General features: G+C 47.0%; 1 protein-coding gene across 1 annotated transcript in view; it reads left to right on the forward strand.

The window, feature by feature from the left end:
• Window positions 1-22,054, forward strand: part of MMP16 (matrix metallopeptidase 16) — a 239,160-nt gene that overhangs the window by 175,377 nt on the left and 41,729 nt on the right. The window contains exon 5 of the mRNA XM_088471395.1: window positions 11,455-11,616. Within this exon, the coding sequence (XP_088327521.1) occupies window positions 11,455-11,616 (162 nt within the window). The remainder of the gene's footprint in view (window positions 1-11,454; window positions 11,617-22,054) is intronic.

The raw sequence follows: 22,054 nt of genomic DNA on the forward strand, positions 1-22,054 counted from the left end.
GATTCTGGATCCTTACGATCAGGAACCTCTCCATACTAAGGACGCTGATGCTAAGTCCAAAGTATATATTCCTGGACTTATTCGGGCGGTCCGCACAGCCTTGGTGATTGAGGACGAAGTTCCCCCAGCGGCTAAATCTAAGTATGCCTTTTTCAAAGATGTGAAGGGCGATGCCACAGTCTTTCCTCTTTCGGGTCAGTTGGTGGACCATTTAGAGGAGGCGTGGAAACAACCTGGCAAAAGATACCAGCCGCAGAGACGCCTGGTGGTGGCTTATCCGTTCGCGGATAATTATTTTGCTAAGTGGGAATCCCCTCCACAGGTGGATTCTCACGTGACCCGTCTTGTCCGTAGTGCCACATTGCCGATGCCATCCATGTCCTCCCTTAAGGATGCTACGGACCGCAAGGTAGAAATCTGCCTGAAGTCCGCTTATTCCCTTGCAGGGGGGGCAGCACGGCCGGCTATGGCAATTTGCTGGGTTGCCAGAGCGATGGAGCGCTGGGCGGATTCATTAGAGGCTTCTTTTGAATCCGACTGTCCGGCCGAACAGGCGGAGTTGATTGGCAATCTCCGTGATTCGGCCACCTACATCAACGAGGCGGCTCTAGACATTAGTACTCTGGTGTCTAGAATTTCTTCAGCAGCGGTAGCTGCTCATCGCACCTTGTGGCTGCGATCCTGGAAGGCGGATGCAGATTCCAAGAAAGGTCTGGAAGCGTTGCCGTTTACCGGAGAAGTTCTCTTCGGTCCGGATCTGGATAAGATTGTGGCCACGCTGGCGGCAGCCAAATCTGCTTGTCTCCCGTCGGCCGCTGCTCCTTCTGGTTCTGGACCATCGTCCTTTCGGTCATCTAGGGCCCAGGGCAGGCCCAAACCACAGTCGTTTCCTCGACAGGCTGGCCCTAAGAAATCGGTCAAGCCCCGGAAACAGGCATGGAGTACCAGACGTCCGGCCCCCAAGCCAGATGACAAGCCTGCGGCCTGACGGTCCGGGTCTCCCCTTGGGGGATCCCAGGGTGGGAGGCCGCCTGCTGCAGTTCTCCCGGTGTTGGTCGTTCACTACGACAGACACTTGGGTTCTGGAGGTGGTCTCCCACGGGTATGCCCTCTCCTTCCGGCACAGACCCCCGGCTCTCTTCTTCACCACGGGTCTACCATCAGACCGGAACAAGGCTACGGAGCTGCGGAAGGTATTGCACACTATGCTCCAGGCTGGAGTTGTAGTGCCTGTTCCATTCTCCCAGAGGGGCCAGGGTTTCTATTCAAATCTATTTTTGGTACAGAAACCCAATGGGTCATATCGTCCGATTCTCAACCTCAAAGCACTCAACAAGTCTTTGCGGGTCCCGAAGTTTCGGATGGAGACCCTACGGTCCATCATTCTGGCGCTGGAACCTGGGGACTACATGGTGTCTTTGGACATACAGGACGCTTACCTGCATGTCCCTATTCTTTTGCGCCATCAAGAGTTCCTTCGGTTTGCAATCCGCAGCGACCACTTCCAGTTTCGGGCGTTACCTTTTTGCCTGGCGACAGCACCACGTGTTTTCACCAAGGTGATGGCGGTCATGGCGGCTTCTCTGCGACTGCAAGGAGTCCGCATGTTGCCGTACTTGGACGACCTGTTATTGGTGGCAGGATCTCCAGAGCTCCTGTTACACCACTTGGACCTGACCATTGCACTGCTGCAACGGCACGGCTGGCTAATCAACTGGCAGAAGTCCACTCTAATCCCGTCTCGGAGGATTCTGCATCTTGGAGCCTTATTGGACTCGGGACAGCAAAGGATCTTCGTGACGGAGGACAAGATCTCTGCTTTACAGTCAAGGGTGCGCAGTTGTCTGCACAGCCGCCGGGTGTCCTTACACTCGGCGATGAGGTTACTGGGCTCCATGGTGTCGGTGTTCGACATGGTGGAATACGCCCAGTTTCACTCCAGACCTCTGCAGCACCTGATCCTGTCCAAGTGGAACGGGCTGCCTCAGTCTCTGAAGTTCCAGACGATTGTGCTCACCCCGGAGGTTCACCTGTCCCTTGCGTGGTGGTTAAAGACGACCCACCTCAACAAGGGACGTCCGTTCTGGGTTCCAAATTGGGTCCTGTTGACAACGGACGCCAGTCTTCGGGGCTGGGGAGCAGTTTCGGGTCCACACTTGTTCCAGGGCAGGTGGACGCCGACAGAAGCGGAGCTTCCAATAAATATCTTGGAACTCCGTGCGGTCTTCAATGCTCTCCTGCAGGCACAGCGGTTTCTCCAGGGTCACCCGGTGCAGGTCCAGTCGGACAATGCTACCACCGTGGCCTACATAAACAGGCAAGGAGGAACTCGCAGTCGGGCGGCTCTCGTAGAGGTCTCTCGGATCCTGGTTTGGGCGGAGCGCAATCTTCCGGCCATATCAGCGGTCTTCATCCCGGGAGTGCTAAATTGGGAGGCGGACTTTCTAAGTCGCCAGGACGTTCATCCAGGGGAATGGTCCCTGCACCCGGACGTTTTTCAACTACTGGTGGACAGGTGGGGTCTTCCAGAAATCGACCTCATGGCGTCCCGGCACAACAACAAGTTGCCGGTGTACGGGTCTCGCACAAGAGACGAAGGGGCGTCTCTGGTGGATGCTCTGTCCGTCCGGTGGACGTTCAGGTTCGCATACCTGTTCCCTCCGGTCTCCCTTCTTCCACGGGTAATCCGGAAATTCAAACAGGAAGGAGGGACGCTCCTGTTGATAGCTCCCGCGTGGCCCAGACGGCACTGGTTCTCAGACCTTCAGGGTCTGTCCGTGGACAGTCCTCTGCGGTTGCCGCTACGACCGGACCTTCTGTCTCAGGGTCCTTGTCTTCACCCGGACCTGACTCGGCTGTCTTTGGCGGCGTGGCTGTTGAGACGGCCATGCTGAGGTCCCGGGGGTTTTCCAGCTCTGTGGTGCGTACCATGTTACGAGCTCAGAAACCGTCTTCCGCGAGGATATACCATCGCGTGTGGCATACGTTCTTCCAGTGGTGTCGACCGAGAGGTTATGCACCGCGGGAGTTTCGTCTGTCTCGGATTCTCGCCTTCCTGCAAGCGGGACTAGATTATGGGCTTCGCCTTGCTTCTTTGAAGGTACAGGTTTCGGCCCTATCTGTCTGGTTTCACCGTAGGATTGCTACAATCCCGGATGTGAGCACCTTTATGCAAGGTGTTCTCCGTATTCAGTCGCCCTTTGTTCCACCTGTGGCGCCTTGGGATTTGGCTGTGGTCCTGAGGGCTCTCCAAGGACCGCCGTTTGAACCACTGGGCTCAGTGGATATTAAATGGCTAACAGCTAAGACTGTTTTCCTTCTGGCCGTTGCTTCGGCCAGACGTGTTTCTGAGTTAGGGGCTCTTTCTTGTAGACCCCCTTTCTTGGTTTTTCATGGGAACAGGGCAGTGCTCCGCACTCGGCCCGAGTTTCTTCCCAAAGTTGTTTCCCAGTTTCATGTTAACGAGGAAATAGTTGTTCCGGCCTTTAACTCACCGGGTCTTTCCGTGGGTGAGGCCTCTTTGGATGTTGTGCGGGCCTTAAGGACTTATGTTGACCGCACTTCTTCGTTTAGGAAGTCGGACGCTTTGTTGTCCTCTATGGCTTCTGTAAAAAGGGTTGGCCTGCTTCAAAGCAAACTTTGGCAGCCTGGATCCGTATGGCTATTTCTGAAGCTTATCTTCATGAAGGCCTACCGGTCCCTCCTTCTCTGAAGGCTCATTCCACTAGGTCTGTGGGTCCTTCGTGGGCAGCTCGACGTGGTGCCTCGGCAGTTCAGATCTGCAAGGCTGCTACGTGGTCTTCTGTCCATACCTTCGTGAGGTATTACAGGTTTGACACCTTCGCCTCTCAGGATGCTTCCTTCGGGCGGCGGATTCTCCTTTCTGCACAGGAGCGTCCCCACCCTTAAAGGATACTGCTTTGGGACATCCCCAAGGTATCCTGTGGATACCCTATGGACCCTGAAGTAGAAAATATGAGATATGGTAAGAACTTACCCTTGTTATCTCTATTTCTACGAAGTCCATAGGGTTCCACAGGACTCCCGCCCTGTCGCACCTGTGCTGCAGATGGGCTTTGCTCTGGTCACGGGTTTTCCGTCTCCCTCTGGTGAGAATGTGATTCTTGTATGTGTCCAGATCTTTGTTCTCTCTCTTCCTTCTCCTCCTCCGGCCTATGGCTTGGTAACTAACTGAGGTGCCTTGGCCCGGGGGCGGGGTATAGGAGGGGGACCTAGTGCATCCTGGGAGGCTGAAAGCTTAACTCTTTGGTGCCCTGCGACTGACGTCACACCTATACCCCAAGGTATCCTGTGGAACCCTATGGACTTCGTAGAAATAGAGATAACAAGGGTAAGTTCTTACCATATCTCATATTTTTACGGCTTGCAGACTATTGTATATATCATATTGTATTAAAAACTATATAATAATGTGAAAAATGCCAAGATTAAGATATCTGCCTACCACAAAATTGTGAAAACAGTACTCAGTGACCATGGTTTCTCAGTGATACCGTACTTGAAGAACTATTCCTTAGAAAAAATTAGAGCATGTATGTAGTGCAGTATTTTTATGCAATCATTATATTAGCAATGGTAACATAAGAGTACATAACAAGCGCTTTTGATTGTGTTCGCAGAGGTAACTCCATTAATCTCATCATCTTCAATTAATGGAGCACAAAAATAGCAGACAATTCAAAAAAATCCACACTGAGATCACGACGCTCCTGAACGCAAGTACGAATGCGAGAGGGTACTGTGACACTGGAATCGAGTTCCAATATCACCCTGTTTACTGGCCGCGTAATGCCACTAGTAAACACGCGTATTTTGATTCTAGTAGATGTCTAACCATTTATTTTCTACATTACAAGGTACAGAATTAAATGCTATAGTTTACAAGTTACTATTCTGAACCAGTTATATTTGAAAGTGTTAGTAGCTTTGTACAAAAATTCCCTGTGTATACGTTTTCTTGTATTTGACAACAGAGCCCATTGAAATTCATATAAAAACTAAAGTTGCACGTTTTTGGGGACATAGCAGTGAGACAAGCCCAGCATCTGCCTGGTAAGCAGTGGTTTCCCACTGACATGATACAGCTACGGGATAATAACCAGCAGCTGCACTGAAGTCTCAGAAATAATAATAACACACTTGCATCGCCTGGCCTTGAAATAGCTTTTGTTATGATTTGTTTAAAACAATGCCAAGCACTATAACTCTGAGGAGTCTGGGCAAGAACTTCCTTTTTTCCACAATCTTTGTTTGCAAGATGCACAGTACATGCACGACATCACCTGGAGGAAACGACGGCCATTCCCATAATTACTGACGGTAGTATACAGGCTGAATGCAATTAACTTTGTTGCCAATTTGTTATCTGAGAAGTGGACATAGGGCAATGCACCTGGCTGTATTTAAGTAACATAATAGCTGCTTTCTTCTGAATATTGACTTAACTCATACAGTAGACAATTTTACTTTGCGCTTTGCTTTTAACCGACAACAGGAATCCTTGCTAAGTCAGTCTTGTTTAGCATCGACTCCTATTGCCGTTTTAAAATTTTAAACTAACAGTCAAAGCCGCAGATGATCAGCAGCTTTGGCAATCCACCCATATTTGCTGCATTATGCAGACATTAGCAGCAGAAATATCTTATTTTATAGCGTGCAACTTCAGAGGTAGTTAATGATACAGTACTGCGTCTGTTTTTGAAGCAGAAAACCTGAATGACTTGATCAATTTTTCATCTTTAAGAAATATAGGGGTCTATTTACTAAGCAGTGTTAGGAGATAGAGTGAAAAGTGATAAGGTGCCAGCCAAACAGCTCCTAACTGTCATTTTTCAAACACAGCATGTGAGATTACAGTTGGGAGATGATTGGCTGGCACCTTATCACTTTCTTATCACTTTTCACTCTGTCCTAACACTGCTTAGTAAATAGACCCCATTGAGAGAGTTTTTTTCATGGCTGAAGGCGGGATGTACTAAGCATGCGGTGCATCCCGCCGGTCTTCGGGTACATACCGCAGTTGATTACCGTGGTATGTAGGACGGAGTACATTTCATATGCAAGGAGTTAATTAAACACCCAAGCCCTGTCGGTGTCGGCCTCTGGACAAGAAGGGGCTAGTTGGTTAGTGAGTTAGTGTTGTGGGGCGGGGTTAGGTTTGGTTAGCCTATAGGATTGACAGAGGGTGGGTCAGTGCTATTTCAGAGTTGCTGCTTGGCAGCCATTTTATAGAAATTTCTCTGGTCGGCTGTTTCCCGCCCTCCCTCCCTTATTCATTGAGTTGTTTGGTGTCGACTTTTCTTGTGGCGGGAAAGAACGGTAGCAGTCGCCATCTGTCTTTGGAGCTTGAGGTGCTCTCCCTTCCAATACATGGCTTAGGCTGATTTTACCCTACTGGGGTCAGCGGCAACCACCTAACCAGGTGGGCCTCACGTCGTGTCATTTGGGTGGGAGGTGGATACCTTGGGCATGGTAATGGGCTGGCTGCTCGCCTTCCATTTAGAAGATCGGTGTGAGTATGCAGTTGGTGATCTTGCATTTTGGGGCCGTTCTTTCTGTGCCACCATACTTTGTCTGTCTTTCTTTCTTATTCTATTAGTTAGTTCAGTTATACATTAAATAGTTTAATTAGTTTAAAATTAAATAAAGCTGACCTTCCTTTCCCCTTATACAAGTCTCTGTGTTGTTATTTCATTATGATTGATGATTTACCCTGCACTGTTAGGAGAGAACACTCATCAGGCGATGGGGAGTTTAGTACCTAGAATATCGCAAAGGACAGCTCTCCCGATAAGAGCTGTCCTTTGCGATGGCTCCGGAGAGAGGGACTTCCGGGTTTAACACCCAGAAGTCCTTCTTGCCTCCTTCTGTGCATGGGGGTGATGGTAGGGGAGCATCCTGATAAGAAGCCCATAGGTTTCTACTGGGTAATGCCGCCAGAAGGTGGCGTTATCCACCGGGACAAAGCTGCTTGTACTTATGGGGAATGCGGTAACCCCCCTGAAAACAGCAAAAGTCTCAGCTTCAAAGACGGTTTAAGAGAGGAGAGGGCCCATGTGGAGGCTCTGGAGCTCATTCAGAGCCGCTCGCAAAATGCGAGCGCTCGATCTGACTGAGGGCGGCCGTTTCTAAGTTTAGAGCCGGCCTCCTGGCCGCTCGCTAGGCTGTGGGTGACCACCCACAGCTTTAGCAAGCGGCCAGGTTGATGGTCGCGATGGTCTTGACCATCGCGACCATCGGGGCTTGCGACTAGACCCTTGTGGTAGGGTCTCATCTGCCGCAAGACCTAGTGAGCTTTCAGCTATATTACAGCCGGAAGCTCACCACTGACATCACGAGTGATGTCAGTGGGGCCGTCCCCAAATGGCAGGAGTTCCATCAGGAAGCCTCTTTGTGTAGCCACCCCCGCCCCGCCTACAAAACGGGGCGAGCTGTCGATCACCATCGACAGCCGCCCCTATTGTAGTGAGTCCCAGAGTGAGAGAATTTCTCTCTCGCTCCGGGGCTTGTGCACGCGTAGTGCGGCCGCTGCGCATGCGCAGGGCCTCAATATCGACAAGCTTGTGAGCGCATAGGCACTTGCGAGCGGGTCTGAATGAGACCCTCTGTGTAGGCCCCATCTTGTGCCAGAGTCTACTTGCGCATGCGCGGGTCTCTGGAAACATGGTGTCCATTCCACATTCCTGGAGACATTTCTTTTGAGCATGCACAAAACAACGCCAATGCTCATCTTACACTTGCATCTGACTCTAAATAAGGGCCACAGATTAAATATGGGCCTGATCCAGGAAGGATCGCTATTGCACAGCTGCACGCAGGCAATGGCGATCCTTGCTATTATGCAAATGCAGCAGGAGTTGTATGACACCCCGTGCTTCATTTGCGATCTTAGCACTGCGACGGAGGTCGTAGGCTGTGGTCACCATTGCGACCTCAGCTTACTCAGGCTGGCCAGCTTGCGTGCCCAGGACACTCCGTTGATCAACGCAGATCCTGGGTTGGACACTCCCGGAAAATGGGACGGACACGCCCCCATTTCCAGGAACGCCAGCCGCCCCCCCACACCTTCCCATAAATGCCTCTCCCTGTCAATCAGGCAAAGGCATTCAAGGATCTGCGTGCGACTACGCAGGACCCATTCTGCACACTCGCAGAATGGGTCCTGTGCACGCGCAGATTCCCGATAGTCGAGAATCTGCGATTACTTGCGTGCACTGCTGAATCAAGCCCTATGTTTACAGTCTTAAAATATATTATAAATTATTAATCGCGTTCCCTATTTGTCCATTAGCCTTTAGCCACAATTATGGTCACTACATGCAGTAATAGGCTACTAAATGGTAGTAAAAACAAAAGAACAAATTGCTTGTATAATATAACTATTTTATGTTTTATCACCATTGATTACTAGACATTCCATCATGGGACATTTTGACCATGTGACACAAGTGGGTGGGTCTTTTATAGTAAGTAGAGACATACAGAATAGGAAGAGCAAAAAAACATAGGCCCTCATTCAGAGCCACTCGCTAGCGGCAGTACGCTCGTTCCGAGCGATGTTCGCACATCTGCGCATGCGTACGGTTTTTAGTACGCATGCGCGAACCAGTCAGTGCGGCCGAAAATCGTTGGTACTCAATATAGCGAGGGCCTGCTATTTTGAGTGACAGAATGAGGCGTATGTGGGTGTTAACAGGGGAAGGTGCTTGAAAACGGGGAGTGGAGATCCGAATGCAGGCGTGCTTAAAGGTCAAAACGGGCGTTTTAAGGGAGTGCATAATTAATACAGCAGCGTCATTGACCACGTCACTTGGTTTTTTTTAACTCAGAACTGCTCGCAAAATAGCGGTTGAAAACACCAACCACAAGAATAGCGAGCAGTTCATACGCTGTACGATGTACTCGATTAATCTAATAAATAGCGGACATGACGTATGGTGCGTGCGGCCAGGGGGCGTTTTTATCAAAAAAACGAGCGTATGTTTTGCTCGCTCGTTCAGACTTAGAGGTGGGGACAGACTGCAATTTGCGAACGGATCATTTGAATTGCCACCCCTTGTTTTTGAACGAACGACCACAAATAGCGAACGGCTCTGAATCAGGCCCATAATGCCTCTACAGTCAGGAAAAATGCACCTCATAATAAATTCATTTAAATTAACATAATTTATCTTCTGCCACGAATGGCAGCAATACTGCATCAGGTATGGGTGGCAGACCTTACAGATGTAGTTACAAAGATGGAAAGCCTATGTTTTTTAGCTTAATTAATACTCTTCCAGAACGGTCCGCTTTTGCAAATTGTGGCATTTTAGTTCAGGGGAAGCAAGGCCATCATAACATGATTCACAGTGTCATGAATCCCCCTCTACGTATTTGCCTCTGGTACCTTCCCTCCAAGATCTCAGAGAAGGGATTCCTATGACCTATTTACTTAATTATTGTTTAGATTATGGGCTACAAAAGACTTATAATCTATATAATAAAGCTGTGGAGAGTGCCTGCACAATGCTCTGAGTGCACTCGCCAATATTACTGAATAGCAGCCCAGAGACTGACTGACGGATGATTCCAAATATAGCAACCTCTGCAGCAGGGGTGGGCAATAAGAGGCCCTCCAGCTGCTGTTGAACTACACATCCCAGCATGCCCTGTAAAAGTTTTTGCATGGCCAAACTGCAAAACTCTGCCAGAGCATGCTGGGATGTGTGGTTCTACAGCAGCTTAAGTGCCTCTTTTTGCCTACACGAGACATACGGGGAGGGGGAATGAGAGACAGAAAGAGCTGGAGAGAAAGGGGGAAGAAAGAGACATTGAGACAGGGGAGAAGAAAAAGAGACTCCAGCAAGTGGGAAAAATAAAGTGAAGACAAAAAAACCATAAAAAACCCCAGTCAACATCTGTGCCCAAAACTAGTCATTAACATAATGTCTAAAGTCACTATTACAGCTCTCTAAACCTCTGTCAGAGATGGGAGACGTAGTGCATTTAATATGCACGGAGGTAAATTAAACATCCGAACCTGGGTGACCTCTTTTCCTGATAGAAAAGGGTTTATTGTGGTGAGCTGAGATTGTGGGTGGGGTCAGGGGGCAGCCTTAGTATAGGGGGTGGTGTTTAGGAGCCATTTTAGTTTGTGTGGGTAGAAGGCATTTTAGACAGCTTTCCTGGAGTTGTTCCCACCCTTCCCTCCCTAATTTCACTGTGATGTCAGCTTTCCAGTGGCGGGAAAGAACGGTGGCAGTCGCCATCTTCCTAAGCAGCCTAGGTGCTCTCCCGTCCAATACATGATTTAGGCTGATTATACCCTAATGGGGTCAGCGGCTTCACCGATCTCGGTGGGTTTCACGTGGTGTCATTGGGCGGGAGGTGGATACCTTAGGCAGGATTATGGGCTGGTGGATAAGCGCCCCCCCCAATTGTAAGATTGTCGTGGTGTAGATGGTGATATTGCATTTTGGGGCCGTTCTCTCTGAGCCACCATACTGTGTCTGTCTCTTTACTTTCTCTAATTAGCTAGTTCATTTACAATTATTATAGTTCAGTTACAGTTAAGTTACTTATTAGCTTAAGAAATTTTGAATACAATTTTAAATACATTAAAATAAATTTAATATAAAATATAAATAAAGCTGACCTTTCCCCTATACAAGTCTCAGTGTCGTTATTTCAGGTTTTACATTGTGGTTTACCCCTTTGCTGTATCGGGAAAGGTACCCATCAGGTGATGGGAAGTTTAAGAACTTGAATTGATTGATTGTCAACTACATACAGTATATCGACCTGCTCATTTTATAAACATGTGCTACCGGTCTGTTTATGCTTGCAAACTTCATAAGGAAGACATTTTAGTTTACACTGGAAAACTTAATTTTTGTATTTGAGGCCTGTGAAAATCAATGTAATCTAAATTGTTCATTGTGTATTCATTCTTCTTCTCACTTTGTTGGCCTCTCTGAGGGTAAATTGCCAGGTACATAAACGGAACTGTAAATGTGCGCTGACCTTTGCTCTCATGAACTGCAGGTTCCTCTAAATATTTGAATATCAGTTTAATTGGTATAACTTGCAGCCATATTGTATTGAACTTTACACTGAGAAATTAATGAAGTGTTATGGTATTTCTACTTGTGTTGTGTTAACAGCAATGTATGCATGAGTTGTAGTTACTATACAAAATCAAATAACGTCATAAATTAAAGAGTATAAGGATGGCTTCTTGTTAGCTGATCCCGATAATGTAAACAATTAGTGACAATAAAATGAAATGATTTTACACACCTGCTACCCTTTTAGGCAATTACAAGATAAATCGTTTCTTTCTCTTCCAACTATTTCCTGAATTAATTAAGTAGTATTTGAATTGCTTGTGTGTGTAATTACATTATTGATTATATTCTTTGACAAAGTGTTCCAATTAATTTTGTTCTGCAGGAAATGACCTATTTCTGGTGGCAGTACATGAATTGGGTCATGCGTTAGGACTAGAACACTCCAATGACCCAACGGCAATCATGGCGCCATTTTACCAGTACATGGAAACTGAAAACTTCAAGCTACCTACCGATGACTTACAGGGAATTCAGAAAATATATGGTAAGATCATATTTAGTGTTTTTTCATATGTTAGGTGTGACTATTAAATAACAAGTGTGATGTTATAAGTTATGTTTAAATATATTAAGTACATTTTAACTCTGTTCCCCCTCTATGTACACCCCTTCAGCATCCACACACCGCTGCATTCTTATTTTCCGTTGGTGAAAACCGTGCTGTATTATCTGTCAGGTGTTTCAACAGCTCCATTGTTTTCTTCTTTACCTCAGTAACTGCTGCAAAACGGGTTCCCTTGAGTACAGATTTGACTTTAGGGAAAAGAAAGAAGTCACACGGTGCTAGGTCTGGCGAGTATGGAGGGTGTTCTAGCACTGGAATCTTTTTCTCGGCCAAAAACAGCTTCACAGAGAGAGCTGTGTGAGCTGATGCCTTGTCCCGTTGGTGGATGAAACCATTTTTCCACAACTCAACTCAGCGGCTGTGACACTGTAACGTAGCATTTCGCATGCAGATACAGTCGCACACAGAATATAGGAATGCCGCATATCATTTTAATCAGCAGAAGCTTGTGCGCCCTGTTCACATCGCTGTGCAATTAAGACGCATTTGAAAGGAAAAAGTTGCACGAAAAGAAAAGTCACAGCATGGCACGTCTAGAAGGGCTGTTTAACGCGCGAGGAGGCTAGATGTATGTGGAGACATCTGTATATATATACAGTCAGGTGCATAAATATTGGGACATTGACAGAATTGTCATATTTTGGCCTCTTTTCACCAACACAATGGCTTTGAAATGAAACAAACAAGATATGCATTAACTGCAGACTTTCAGATTTAATTTGAGGGTAATTACATCCAAATCAGGTGAACGGTGTAGGAATTACAACGGTTTCTATATGTGCCTCCCACTTTTTATGGGGCCAAAAGTAATGGGACTATCAACTCAAAAGCTATTTCATGGACAGGTGTGGGCTATTCTCTTGTTATTTCATTATCAATTAAGCAGGTAAAAGGTCTGGAGTTGATTCTAGGTGTGACATTTTCATTTGGAATCAGTTGTTGTCGACTCTCAATATGAGATCCAAAGAGCTGTCACTATCAGTGAAGCAAGCCATCATTAGGCTGAAAAATCAAAACAAACCCATCAGAGAGATAGCAAAAACATTAGGTGTAGCCAAATCAACTGTTTGGAACATTCTTAAAAAGAAAGAACGCACCGGAGAGCTCAGCAACACCAAAAGACCCGGAAGACCACGGAAAACAACTGTGGTGGATGACAGAAGAATTATTTCCCTGGTGAAGAAAAACCCCTTCACAACAGTTGGCCAAATCAAGAACACTCTCCAGGAGGTAGATGTATATGTATCAAAGTCAACAATCAAGAGAAGACTTCACAAGAGTGAATATAGAGGGTTCACCACAAGATGTAAACCATTGGTGAGCCACAAAAACAGGAAGACCAGATTACAGTTTGCCAAACAACATCTAAAAAAGCCATTACAGTTCTGGAACAACAACCTATGGACAGATGAGACAAATATAAACTTGTACCAGAGTGATGGGAAGAGAAGAGTATGGAGAAGGAAAGGAAATGCTCATGATCCAAAACATACCACCTCATCAGTGAAGCATGGTGGTGGTAGTGTCATGGCGTGGGCATGTATGGCTGCCAATGGAACTGGTTCACTTGTATTTATTGATGATGTGACTGCTGACAAAAGCAACAGAATGAATTCTGAAGTGTTTCGGGCAATATTATATGCTCATATTCAGTCAAATGCTTCAGAACTCATTGGATGGCGCTTCACAGTGCAGATGGACAATGACCTGAAGCATACTGCAAAAGCAACCAAAGAGTTTTTTAAGGCTAAAAAGTGGAATGTTATGCAATGACCAAGTCAATCCCCTGACCTGAATCCGATTGAGCATTAATTTCACTTGATGAAGACAAAACTGAAGGGAAAATGCCCCAAGTACTAGCAGGAACTGAAGACATTTGCAGTAGATGCCTGGCAGAGCATCACCAGGGGTGAAACCCAGCGTCTGGTGATGTCTATGCGTTCCAGACTTCAGGCCATAGTTGCCTACCTTTAATACTCTCTTCCCGGGAGAAGCCCGGGTAAGAGAAGCAGCAGGGGGCCGACGGGGGCGGGGCTTGACAATTTGCTTCATTAAGCCCCGCCCCCTCGCTGTAAAATTGCAGCGACTGGGTACAATTTACATAGGGGGCGGGGCCAAATGCTGTGATTCATGCAGAATCACGGTTTAAGCCCCGTCCACTTCACGGAGACCCGCGATTGCCGTGGGTATTCTCCTCATTCTGCCCACTTCACTAGAAAGTGGGCAGAATGCGGGAGAAATGCCTACCCTTCCGAGGGTGCGGGGGGTTACCCGAAAGATCGGGAGCCTCCCGCGAAAACCGGGAGGATAGGCATGTATGCTTCAGGCTGTAATTGCCTGCAAAGGATTTGCAACAAAGTATTAAAAATTAAAGTTAGATTTAGGATTGTTTAGTTTGTCCCATTACTTTTGGCCCCTTAAAAAGTGGGAGGCACATATAGAAACCGTTGTAATTCCTACACCGTTCACCTGATTTGGATGTAATTACCTTCAAATTAAATCTGAAAGTCTGAAGGTAGAGCACATCTTGTTTGTTTCATTTCAAAGCCATTGTGGTGGTGAATAGAGGCCAAAATATGAAAATTCTGTCAATGTCCCAATATTTATGCACCTGACTGTATATATATATATATTTGTGTTCACAAGAACATTCTGCTATAGCACCTTGCCTTTATTTCCCAGTAAAATATTCATAGCTTCGGTGAGCCTATTTGTGCATATCTTGTGTATAAATATTCAGGTGGCACTGTCAGGCTGTATATAAGTGTTGATGAAATACATAAAATAATAGTGTTAGTGTAGTGTACAGTACACAGCAGCATTTATAACACAGTTCGCTTCTGTACATTACAAGTGTTACAGTGTAACTTCGCACTCGCTCGCAGAAGACCACTGGGAGTCATTGATAAGAGTCGTCTGACCGTTCTCCAGGTGAAATACGACACTTGTTTCACAGTTGAACTATGGTCTTTTGGGAACCGACTAAAAATTTGTTTACATTGGCAATGACTAAGGGCTTGTGGGAAAATAAAATTTACTTTGCTTAGTAGAAGAACGATTGCGAGTAGCTGAAAACACACACATGCTTTAAATTAATATGTTCCATTATCATAACTTAACTTGCATTTTATTCCTAATTGTATAAAACCCAGCATTACTTTCATGATCATTTTCTTTCCCAGTATTGATGAGCAAGCGTTTTACTGTGGATTTGCATGCTTCAGAATATTTTTTTTATATATGTCTGGCATCTGTATACTTGGAGAAAAAATGGCTACTGTCATCTTTTTCTGCTGACAGGTCGCTTATTACTTACAATACACTTTGATTCCAAGTCCAGGATGGCGCAGTCATTTTACAATCAATGATTGGATCATTGGCAAGGATAGAGCTGACCCATATATTTAGAATGGGCATGAAATATTATATGTTTCCTGCAATCTTGAGGAAAACCAAAGATACTGTACTTTGAAAAGTACACTGTTGATTTTACGTTTCAATGATTCTTATTTAATATGTAGTGGTCACTGGGGTGCAGAAAAAATAAAAGCAAGTACGTTGTATTGGTACACAAGGTGGTATGCCCAGTCGTGAAAATGTTAAAAGCATTCTTTTTGAGCAGTCCATGTTATAGTTCTACAAGCGCTAACATGCCCAATCAGTCTATGACTACCAAGGTTACTGATACTTAGAGCCGTAACTAGACTTTTTGGTGCCCTGGGCTAGAAAGAACATTGGAGCCCGCCCTCCCCCTTAATTTTCAAATAGGTTCATAAGATGAGCATCTGAAAAAGGGGCATGGCCTCACGGGGAAGGGGCATGACAAATCTGATTTGTCCCATACGATGCTGAAGGGGTACCGATCCTCTGTACCACTGTTATCCAGGGGTCACTGGCAAATACAGTGTGAATCCAATGGCTGCAGTGATGATACACAATAATTATGCAGAGGTGATGGGTTTGAGCACTTAGTATGGCAGTATTTTGAAATGTGTGTGTTAAATAAAGGAGGATGTGACTGGAGGTGCTTGGGGAGGTGTCCAGATGGAGGAGTCCGGCCAGGGAGGAGATGGAGCAGTCAGGAGATGCCTGAATAAAATAAGAGAAAGGTACACGTGAGAATGATTGTAAACAGAAAACTAATTGGCCCGAACAGTGCCCCCTGCCCTGCGGTGCCCTCTGCCGTGGCACATGTGGTATCACCCTAGTTACGGCCCTACTGATACTTCTTCCAAAAGAGTCTTTAATAATTTTTGTAACTATACACTATTGCCTTGTCACCCACCACCACAGTGCTATTCAGCATGGGTCCGGTTTGTTCTTGCGGGAGTCATACTTTTCTTCTTCAGAGTCCATAGGGGGTCTACAGGGTTGACCTTCGGGTATAGGTTGGGAACCAAATCCGGGCTCCACGCAGTTAAAGCTTTTAGCTCCCAGGATGCACTGGGTCCACTCTCCCTATAACCCCGCCCCAAAGCCAGAGGCACCTCAGTTTTAAGTTGGTGCCTGGCAGGAGTTGGGTCACCGTTATCGCAGGGGGGCTGATTAGCAGCCCCTAAGCTTTATTTTATGTTTTCAAAGTTTATTTATTTACTTTTTGATTCTTCAGAGCGGCAGTGTCGGACTGTCCATAGGACGTCCAAGCTGTCGCTCCGTCACCCCGCCGGCACTGAAACGAAAGTACAGATCTGGGGATCTGAGTGGGACCCCAGAGTCTGTACTAGCCGGACTCTGCGGGCGCCCAGGACTGCTGCTGGGTCGACGGGGAGCAGGTAAGGTCGCGGGTCACCGCTTGCGGTGATCCGCGCATTGACAATACAGACCGATGGCTCTGGGGACAGACCGGAGGCGCTGGCAGTGGCGGCGGGCCCCCCATACCCCGCGTGTACACTAGACCACCAGGAACTTCAAGTTCGGTGCAGGGAGCCGGCGTCCCGGGGGATAATAGCCGGCCAGGGGAGGCAGCCTTCCCTGTTGTAGCGGCTCCTCAGCTCAGCGCGCCTTTCAGTGGTATAGTCTGGCGTCGCTGAGCTGCTTTCTCCGCGGGTCACGCTTCCTCTGAGGTCTCCAGAAGGCCATTTTAATGCTATGGTGCAGAGAACTCCTAGGATGGCAGCTGGTCCAGTCCCCCTGCGTACCGCACCATTTGGGTATGTGTACACAGCGCTATAGCCTTCCCACACACTGAATCTGGGCAGTTGATTGTAGTGCCATTTGCAGTATATTATATGTAATGTTTATGTATATATATTTCTGCATTGTATGTGACTTATGCTAGTGCGGACTGTCTGTGCTTTTTCTCTCACCTGTCAGTGTATATCTATCCCTTTTCTTTACAATCTGCCCTATTACAGGTGTACTTAGGGTGGTTCTGAGACCTCACTTGTCAATATTTGTGAGGTTTGTCACATACTGTTGCGTGCTGCACGTTGCCATATTTTAGGTGGAACTGTGTGTTGCATACGCTGAAAATGGGTCCTGCAGCTAATCGTAGCGTCAGTCAGGACCAATATAGCACTGCTTAATATTTCCGTGAAGATGGTTAGTCAGATAGGTCTAACCAGGAGATAGAGCACAATACTGCACCCATTTTTGCTATCCTGCAAGTCATGCACTGCAGGTAGTAGTGCGGAGGATTTGACTCAGAAAGGGTTATGTAAGCGGCGCCATCTGGTGCCGGTCCCCTTACACAACCCCCTTGAGCGTTTTTTTTCTCAGGATCCTGCCCTCCATTGCGGATCTCCAGGCAGCCCACATTGTTGTAACTCCCTTGGAGTTATTTCAACATACTGCCTTTTCGTTTCAGGGTATCTCGGAGTTTATTACGGTTTACTCCTGTGACACAGACTATCACTCCCTACCGGGGTTTTTCACAGTATATGAAATTCCCTCTGGTACCGCAACAGTCTGTCATTTCCCTTGCAGGGATTACCACCCTAGGTGGATGTCGTTTCTACGAAATGGCGTAAGAAATGCCCTGTGGTTATTTCCCAGGTTCCTCTGCCATCTAACATAGGGTTAACTGGATGATGTATCTCATATGAGGGGGAGCCTACGTCATGTATTGTTCTTATCCCTGCTTTGGTGCTGCCAGTCAGGTCCTTCCTAGGTAGAGAGAATGTCGAACCTGCACCAGATCAAACACCCTCAGTTTAAGCATTAACATGTCGTCGGCTGTGTTCCCCGTCTCTGACCAGCGAGTGGATATCATGGTGGGAGTCTGGCTATCGCCAGATAAGAGGTATCGCGAAAGCGTTTGGCCTCATGTTTCCCATTTCCTGAGGGTCATCAAATCACCTCCTGGGGTGGATCTTCATGTTACTCATTTGATTATGAGCGTTACTACATCTCCCATTCCTGGCCGGACGGATTCTACGGATCCGTAGATGGTACCTTTGCCTGAAATCAATATACTCGCTTTCAGGGGCTGTTGCCCGTCCTACCATGGCTATCGCCTGGTTGGCTAATGCTATTACATACTGGGCTGATGTGTTTGTGAAGCTTTTACCCTCCAACACTTCTAGGGATTAAATGTCGCTCACATGAGATATGCAGTTTTCATATGTGGGAGTAACTATGTTGGATGCCAGTCTCCTAACCTTCAAGGTTTCGGCTGCGACTGCATCCGCCGCCATACCCTATGGCTGCGCTTTTGGAAAGCAGAGCTGTAGATACCATATATTGGGAAGATCTTGTTTGGTCCTGACCTTGACAAGATTGTAGTAACATTGGCAGTAACACTAACGGCAAAATTTCCGTCTTCAGCTATATAAGGCCTCGGACTAAATCTGTTCAGTATTTTTGTCCTCGGGGTCATCCTAAAGGCATGTTTTTTCCCTAGGCTGTAGGCCTCCTCAAGGGCCGCCATATCTTTTACCGAGCAGACCTTTACATCCAGATGCCCTGCTTCTTAACATACGGATAAACCTTCAGCCTGATGGGACAGGCCTTCATCTGGGGGATTCCAGAGTGAGATACCGACTTTTTCAGTTCGCCCAGTGCTGGTGTGAAGTCACCATGGATGCTTGGGTAGGAGTGGTAGCCTCTCACGGGTACGCCCTCTCATTGCTCGGATGACCTCCTCACATGTTTTGTTACACAGGCTCTTCTTCGGACCCGAACAGAGCCTTACAAATCCAGCAAGCTATACAGTCCTTGCGGTAAGCAGAGCTCTTTATGCCAGCCTCACTATTTCAGCGAGGGACTGGTTATTCTACTTTCCTTCTGGTGCAGTGGCCGAATGGTCCTCATTGGCCTATCCTCTGTCTCAAATTCTTGAACCAGTTCCTAAAGGTGCCTGGGCTCAGGAGGAAACCCCTACACTCCATCATCCGAGGTTTTGAACCTGGGATCTTTATGGTATCGCTGAATATTCAGGACACGTACCTACGGGTACCTATAGAGTCCTCTCATCAGAGTTAGCTCAGGTTTGCTGTGCCACAGCAACACTTACAATTTTTGGGCTCTGCCCTTTGGATTGTCCACAGCCCCACCGGGGTTTACCATATTTATGGATTTTATGACAGCCCACCTGTTCAGTGTATCCGACTGCTCCAGTATCTGAGCGGTCTCCTGCTCTTAGCAGGATCACCAAAGTACTTTGAAGCGATTTCAAGTTGACCATTACTTTCTTTCACATGTGCAAATGGTTAACCAGCTGGGAAAAAGTCCTCCCTGAATCCCTCACAGGGTATGATTCATCTGGGAACCCTGCTGGATTCTCAGAATCGGAAAATCCTTCTGACGTCAGACGAGATCTCCACTCTTCATCTACGAGTGCGCAAATGTCTCCGCAATCGACAAGTGTCATTACACTCTGTAATGCGGATTCTGGATTCCAGGGTGTCTATCTTCGGAAGGGTGGAATATGCTCAGTTCCCTTTCCAGGCCTTTGCACAAACTAATCATCTCCAGTTGGAACGGGTTTCTCCATCGGATCACGGTTCAGACTATGATGCTCTCTCCGGAGGTGTGTCTGTCTCTGGGGTCATCTAGGGTAATCCTTACAACGGACGCCAGTCTCTGGGGCGCAGTGACCGGTCCGCACTCCTTACGGGGCAGTTGGTAGTCTGTCGATGCCGCCCTGCCAATGAATTTATTGGAATGTTAAGCTGTCTTTGGCCCTTGTTCTAGCTGAACACATACTTCACCTGTAAAGGTTAAGTCCGATAATGTCACAATGGTAGATTACATCTAGTAGACACTCATAGTTGGGTAGCATTGACAGGAATGTCACTGGTACTTAGATTTTCAGAGTCTCCCCATCGACACTCCATTTCTGCTGCTTCAATATCCGGACCTGTTGTTTACGGTTCTTTGCCTGTCCCTGGACCTGGATCGTTTGTCTTTGACTGCGTCCCTACTGTGGTCCTAAGGCTTCGCTGGCTATGCCTTCTTTTGATGTTTAGAGCGTATAGGCCAGCTTTTGCTGGGCTCTACCACAGAATGTGGCATACCTAATTCTTATGGTATTGTACCTGCAGTTACTATCCTCAGCTGTTTAGGATTTCCAGAAGTTCTAACATTCCTTCCAGCTGGCTAGGGTCTCGCCCTCCACCTGGCCTTCCTGTAAGTGCGGGTCTCTGCACTGTCAATCTGGTTCGCATGTGGAATTGCTCCACTCTCGGCTATCCATAGCCTCCTTCCAGGTGTCTTCTAAATTCTACCTCCCTTTATCCCCCCTAGGGGCTCCTTGGGATTTGGCAGTGGTTCTTCGTGTCGTCCTCTGGCTTCCATTTGAACCACTAGTTTTAATAGCCCTTATGTGGTTTATGGCTTAGACTCTCTGTCTTATGGTGTTTACATCTGCCAGGAGAGTGGCGGAATTGCGAGAGTTCTCATCTGGCTCCCTCTTCTGGATATTTCACCAAGACAGGGTTGTGAGTCGCACTTGCCCTGTGTTTCTTTCTAAAGTGTTTTTTTACGTTCCATATTATTCAGGAACTTATTGTACCTACATTTCAGTCTCCAGTCCACTTGGCAGGGGTGGCCTCATTGACTGTGGTCCGGCCTCTCCGAATTTTCCTGGTCTGTTCAAGTTTCTTCAGGAAATCAGACTCCTTATTTGTAGTCTGAATTTCACAGGAAAGGAGGGCCGGTCGCTAAACAGACATTGGCTAGATGGCTTCGTATGTCTCAAGGTCCTACACATAGAAAGACCTTTCTGTTGATGCTTCTTCTACTCGGGCTGTGTGCCCCTCGTGGGCGGCTCGCTGTGGCGCTTCAGCTGTTCTGCCTTGCAAGGTGGCCACATGATCTTCTGTCCACACCTTTCTAAGGTTCTATGCATTTGATTCCTTTGCCTCTCAGGATGCCTTCTTTGGGCAACGGATTCTCTCATCACAGGAGCGTCCCCGCCCTTACAAGGACTGCTTTGGGACATCCCCAAGGTCAACCCTGTGGACCCCCTATGGACTCTGAAGAAGAAAATTAGAGATATGGTAAGAACTTACCCTTGTTATCTCTCTTTCTTCGAAGTCCATAGGGTCCACAGGGCACACGCCCTGACGCACCTGGCTTCATATGGGCTGTGTTACTGGTCACCGGTTTCCCTTCTCCTTCTCTGTGAGTATGGTTCTCGAGTGTTCCAGTCTTCTCTATCTTTCTTTCCTCCTCCGGCCTTTGGCTACTTACAAACTGAGGTGCCTCTGCCTTGGGGGTGGGGTTATAGGGAGAGTGGACCCAGTGCATCCTGGGAGCTAAAAGCTTTAACTGCGTGGTGCCCGGATTTGGTTACCAACCTATACCCCAAGGATAACCCTGTGGACCCTATGGACTTCGAAGAAAGAGAGATAACAAGGGTAAGTTTGTACCATATCTCTAATTTTTTTCTGTAAAATTACTTATGGAATTTAGCCCCTTGCTGTTTGGGATGGGACTGGTTACACATTATGACATAGGGCTTCATGCTTTGTGCTAAGTGCCACTTTTGCAGGATCAGCCCAGGCTTTAAAAAAAATCCTTTAGATCATCATATGATGACGATGACAGACGTATTGTTACTCCAGCCACATCTAGATCTGCTGAGAGCCCATCTTGACCAAGCCAGATATTTACACAAAATTTGGAGTTGCGCAAATTACAATATTTATGCAGCTCGAAAGACAACCATAAGGCCAACATTTTGTGACCATTGCTTTACTCCAACATTTGGGTTACAAAATGGTAATGCTCTAAATCAGGCCACATGTGTTAAATAACTTCTCTCACAGCTGGATGATGTAGCACCAACCTCAGCTCCTGATAACTGACCAGCCAGGAGTACAGAGAGCATTGGTGTAATTATGGAACCAGTGTTGACGACTATGCCCATGATAAGTACCGATATGTATTTAATAGTCATGTTTTATCTTATCTT

Source organism: Taudactylus pleione, unplaced genomic scaffold (assembly GCF_031769625.1).
Source record: "Taudactylus pleione unplaced genomic scaffold, aTauple2 ptg000114l, whole genome shotgun sequence".
Classification (NCBI taxonomy): Eukaryota; Metazoa; Chordata; class Amphibia; order Anura; family Myobatrachidae; genus Taudactylus; species Taudactylus pleione.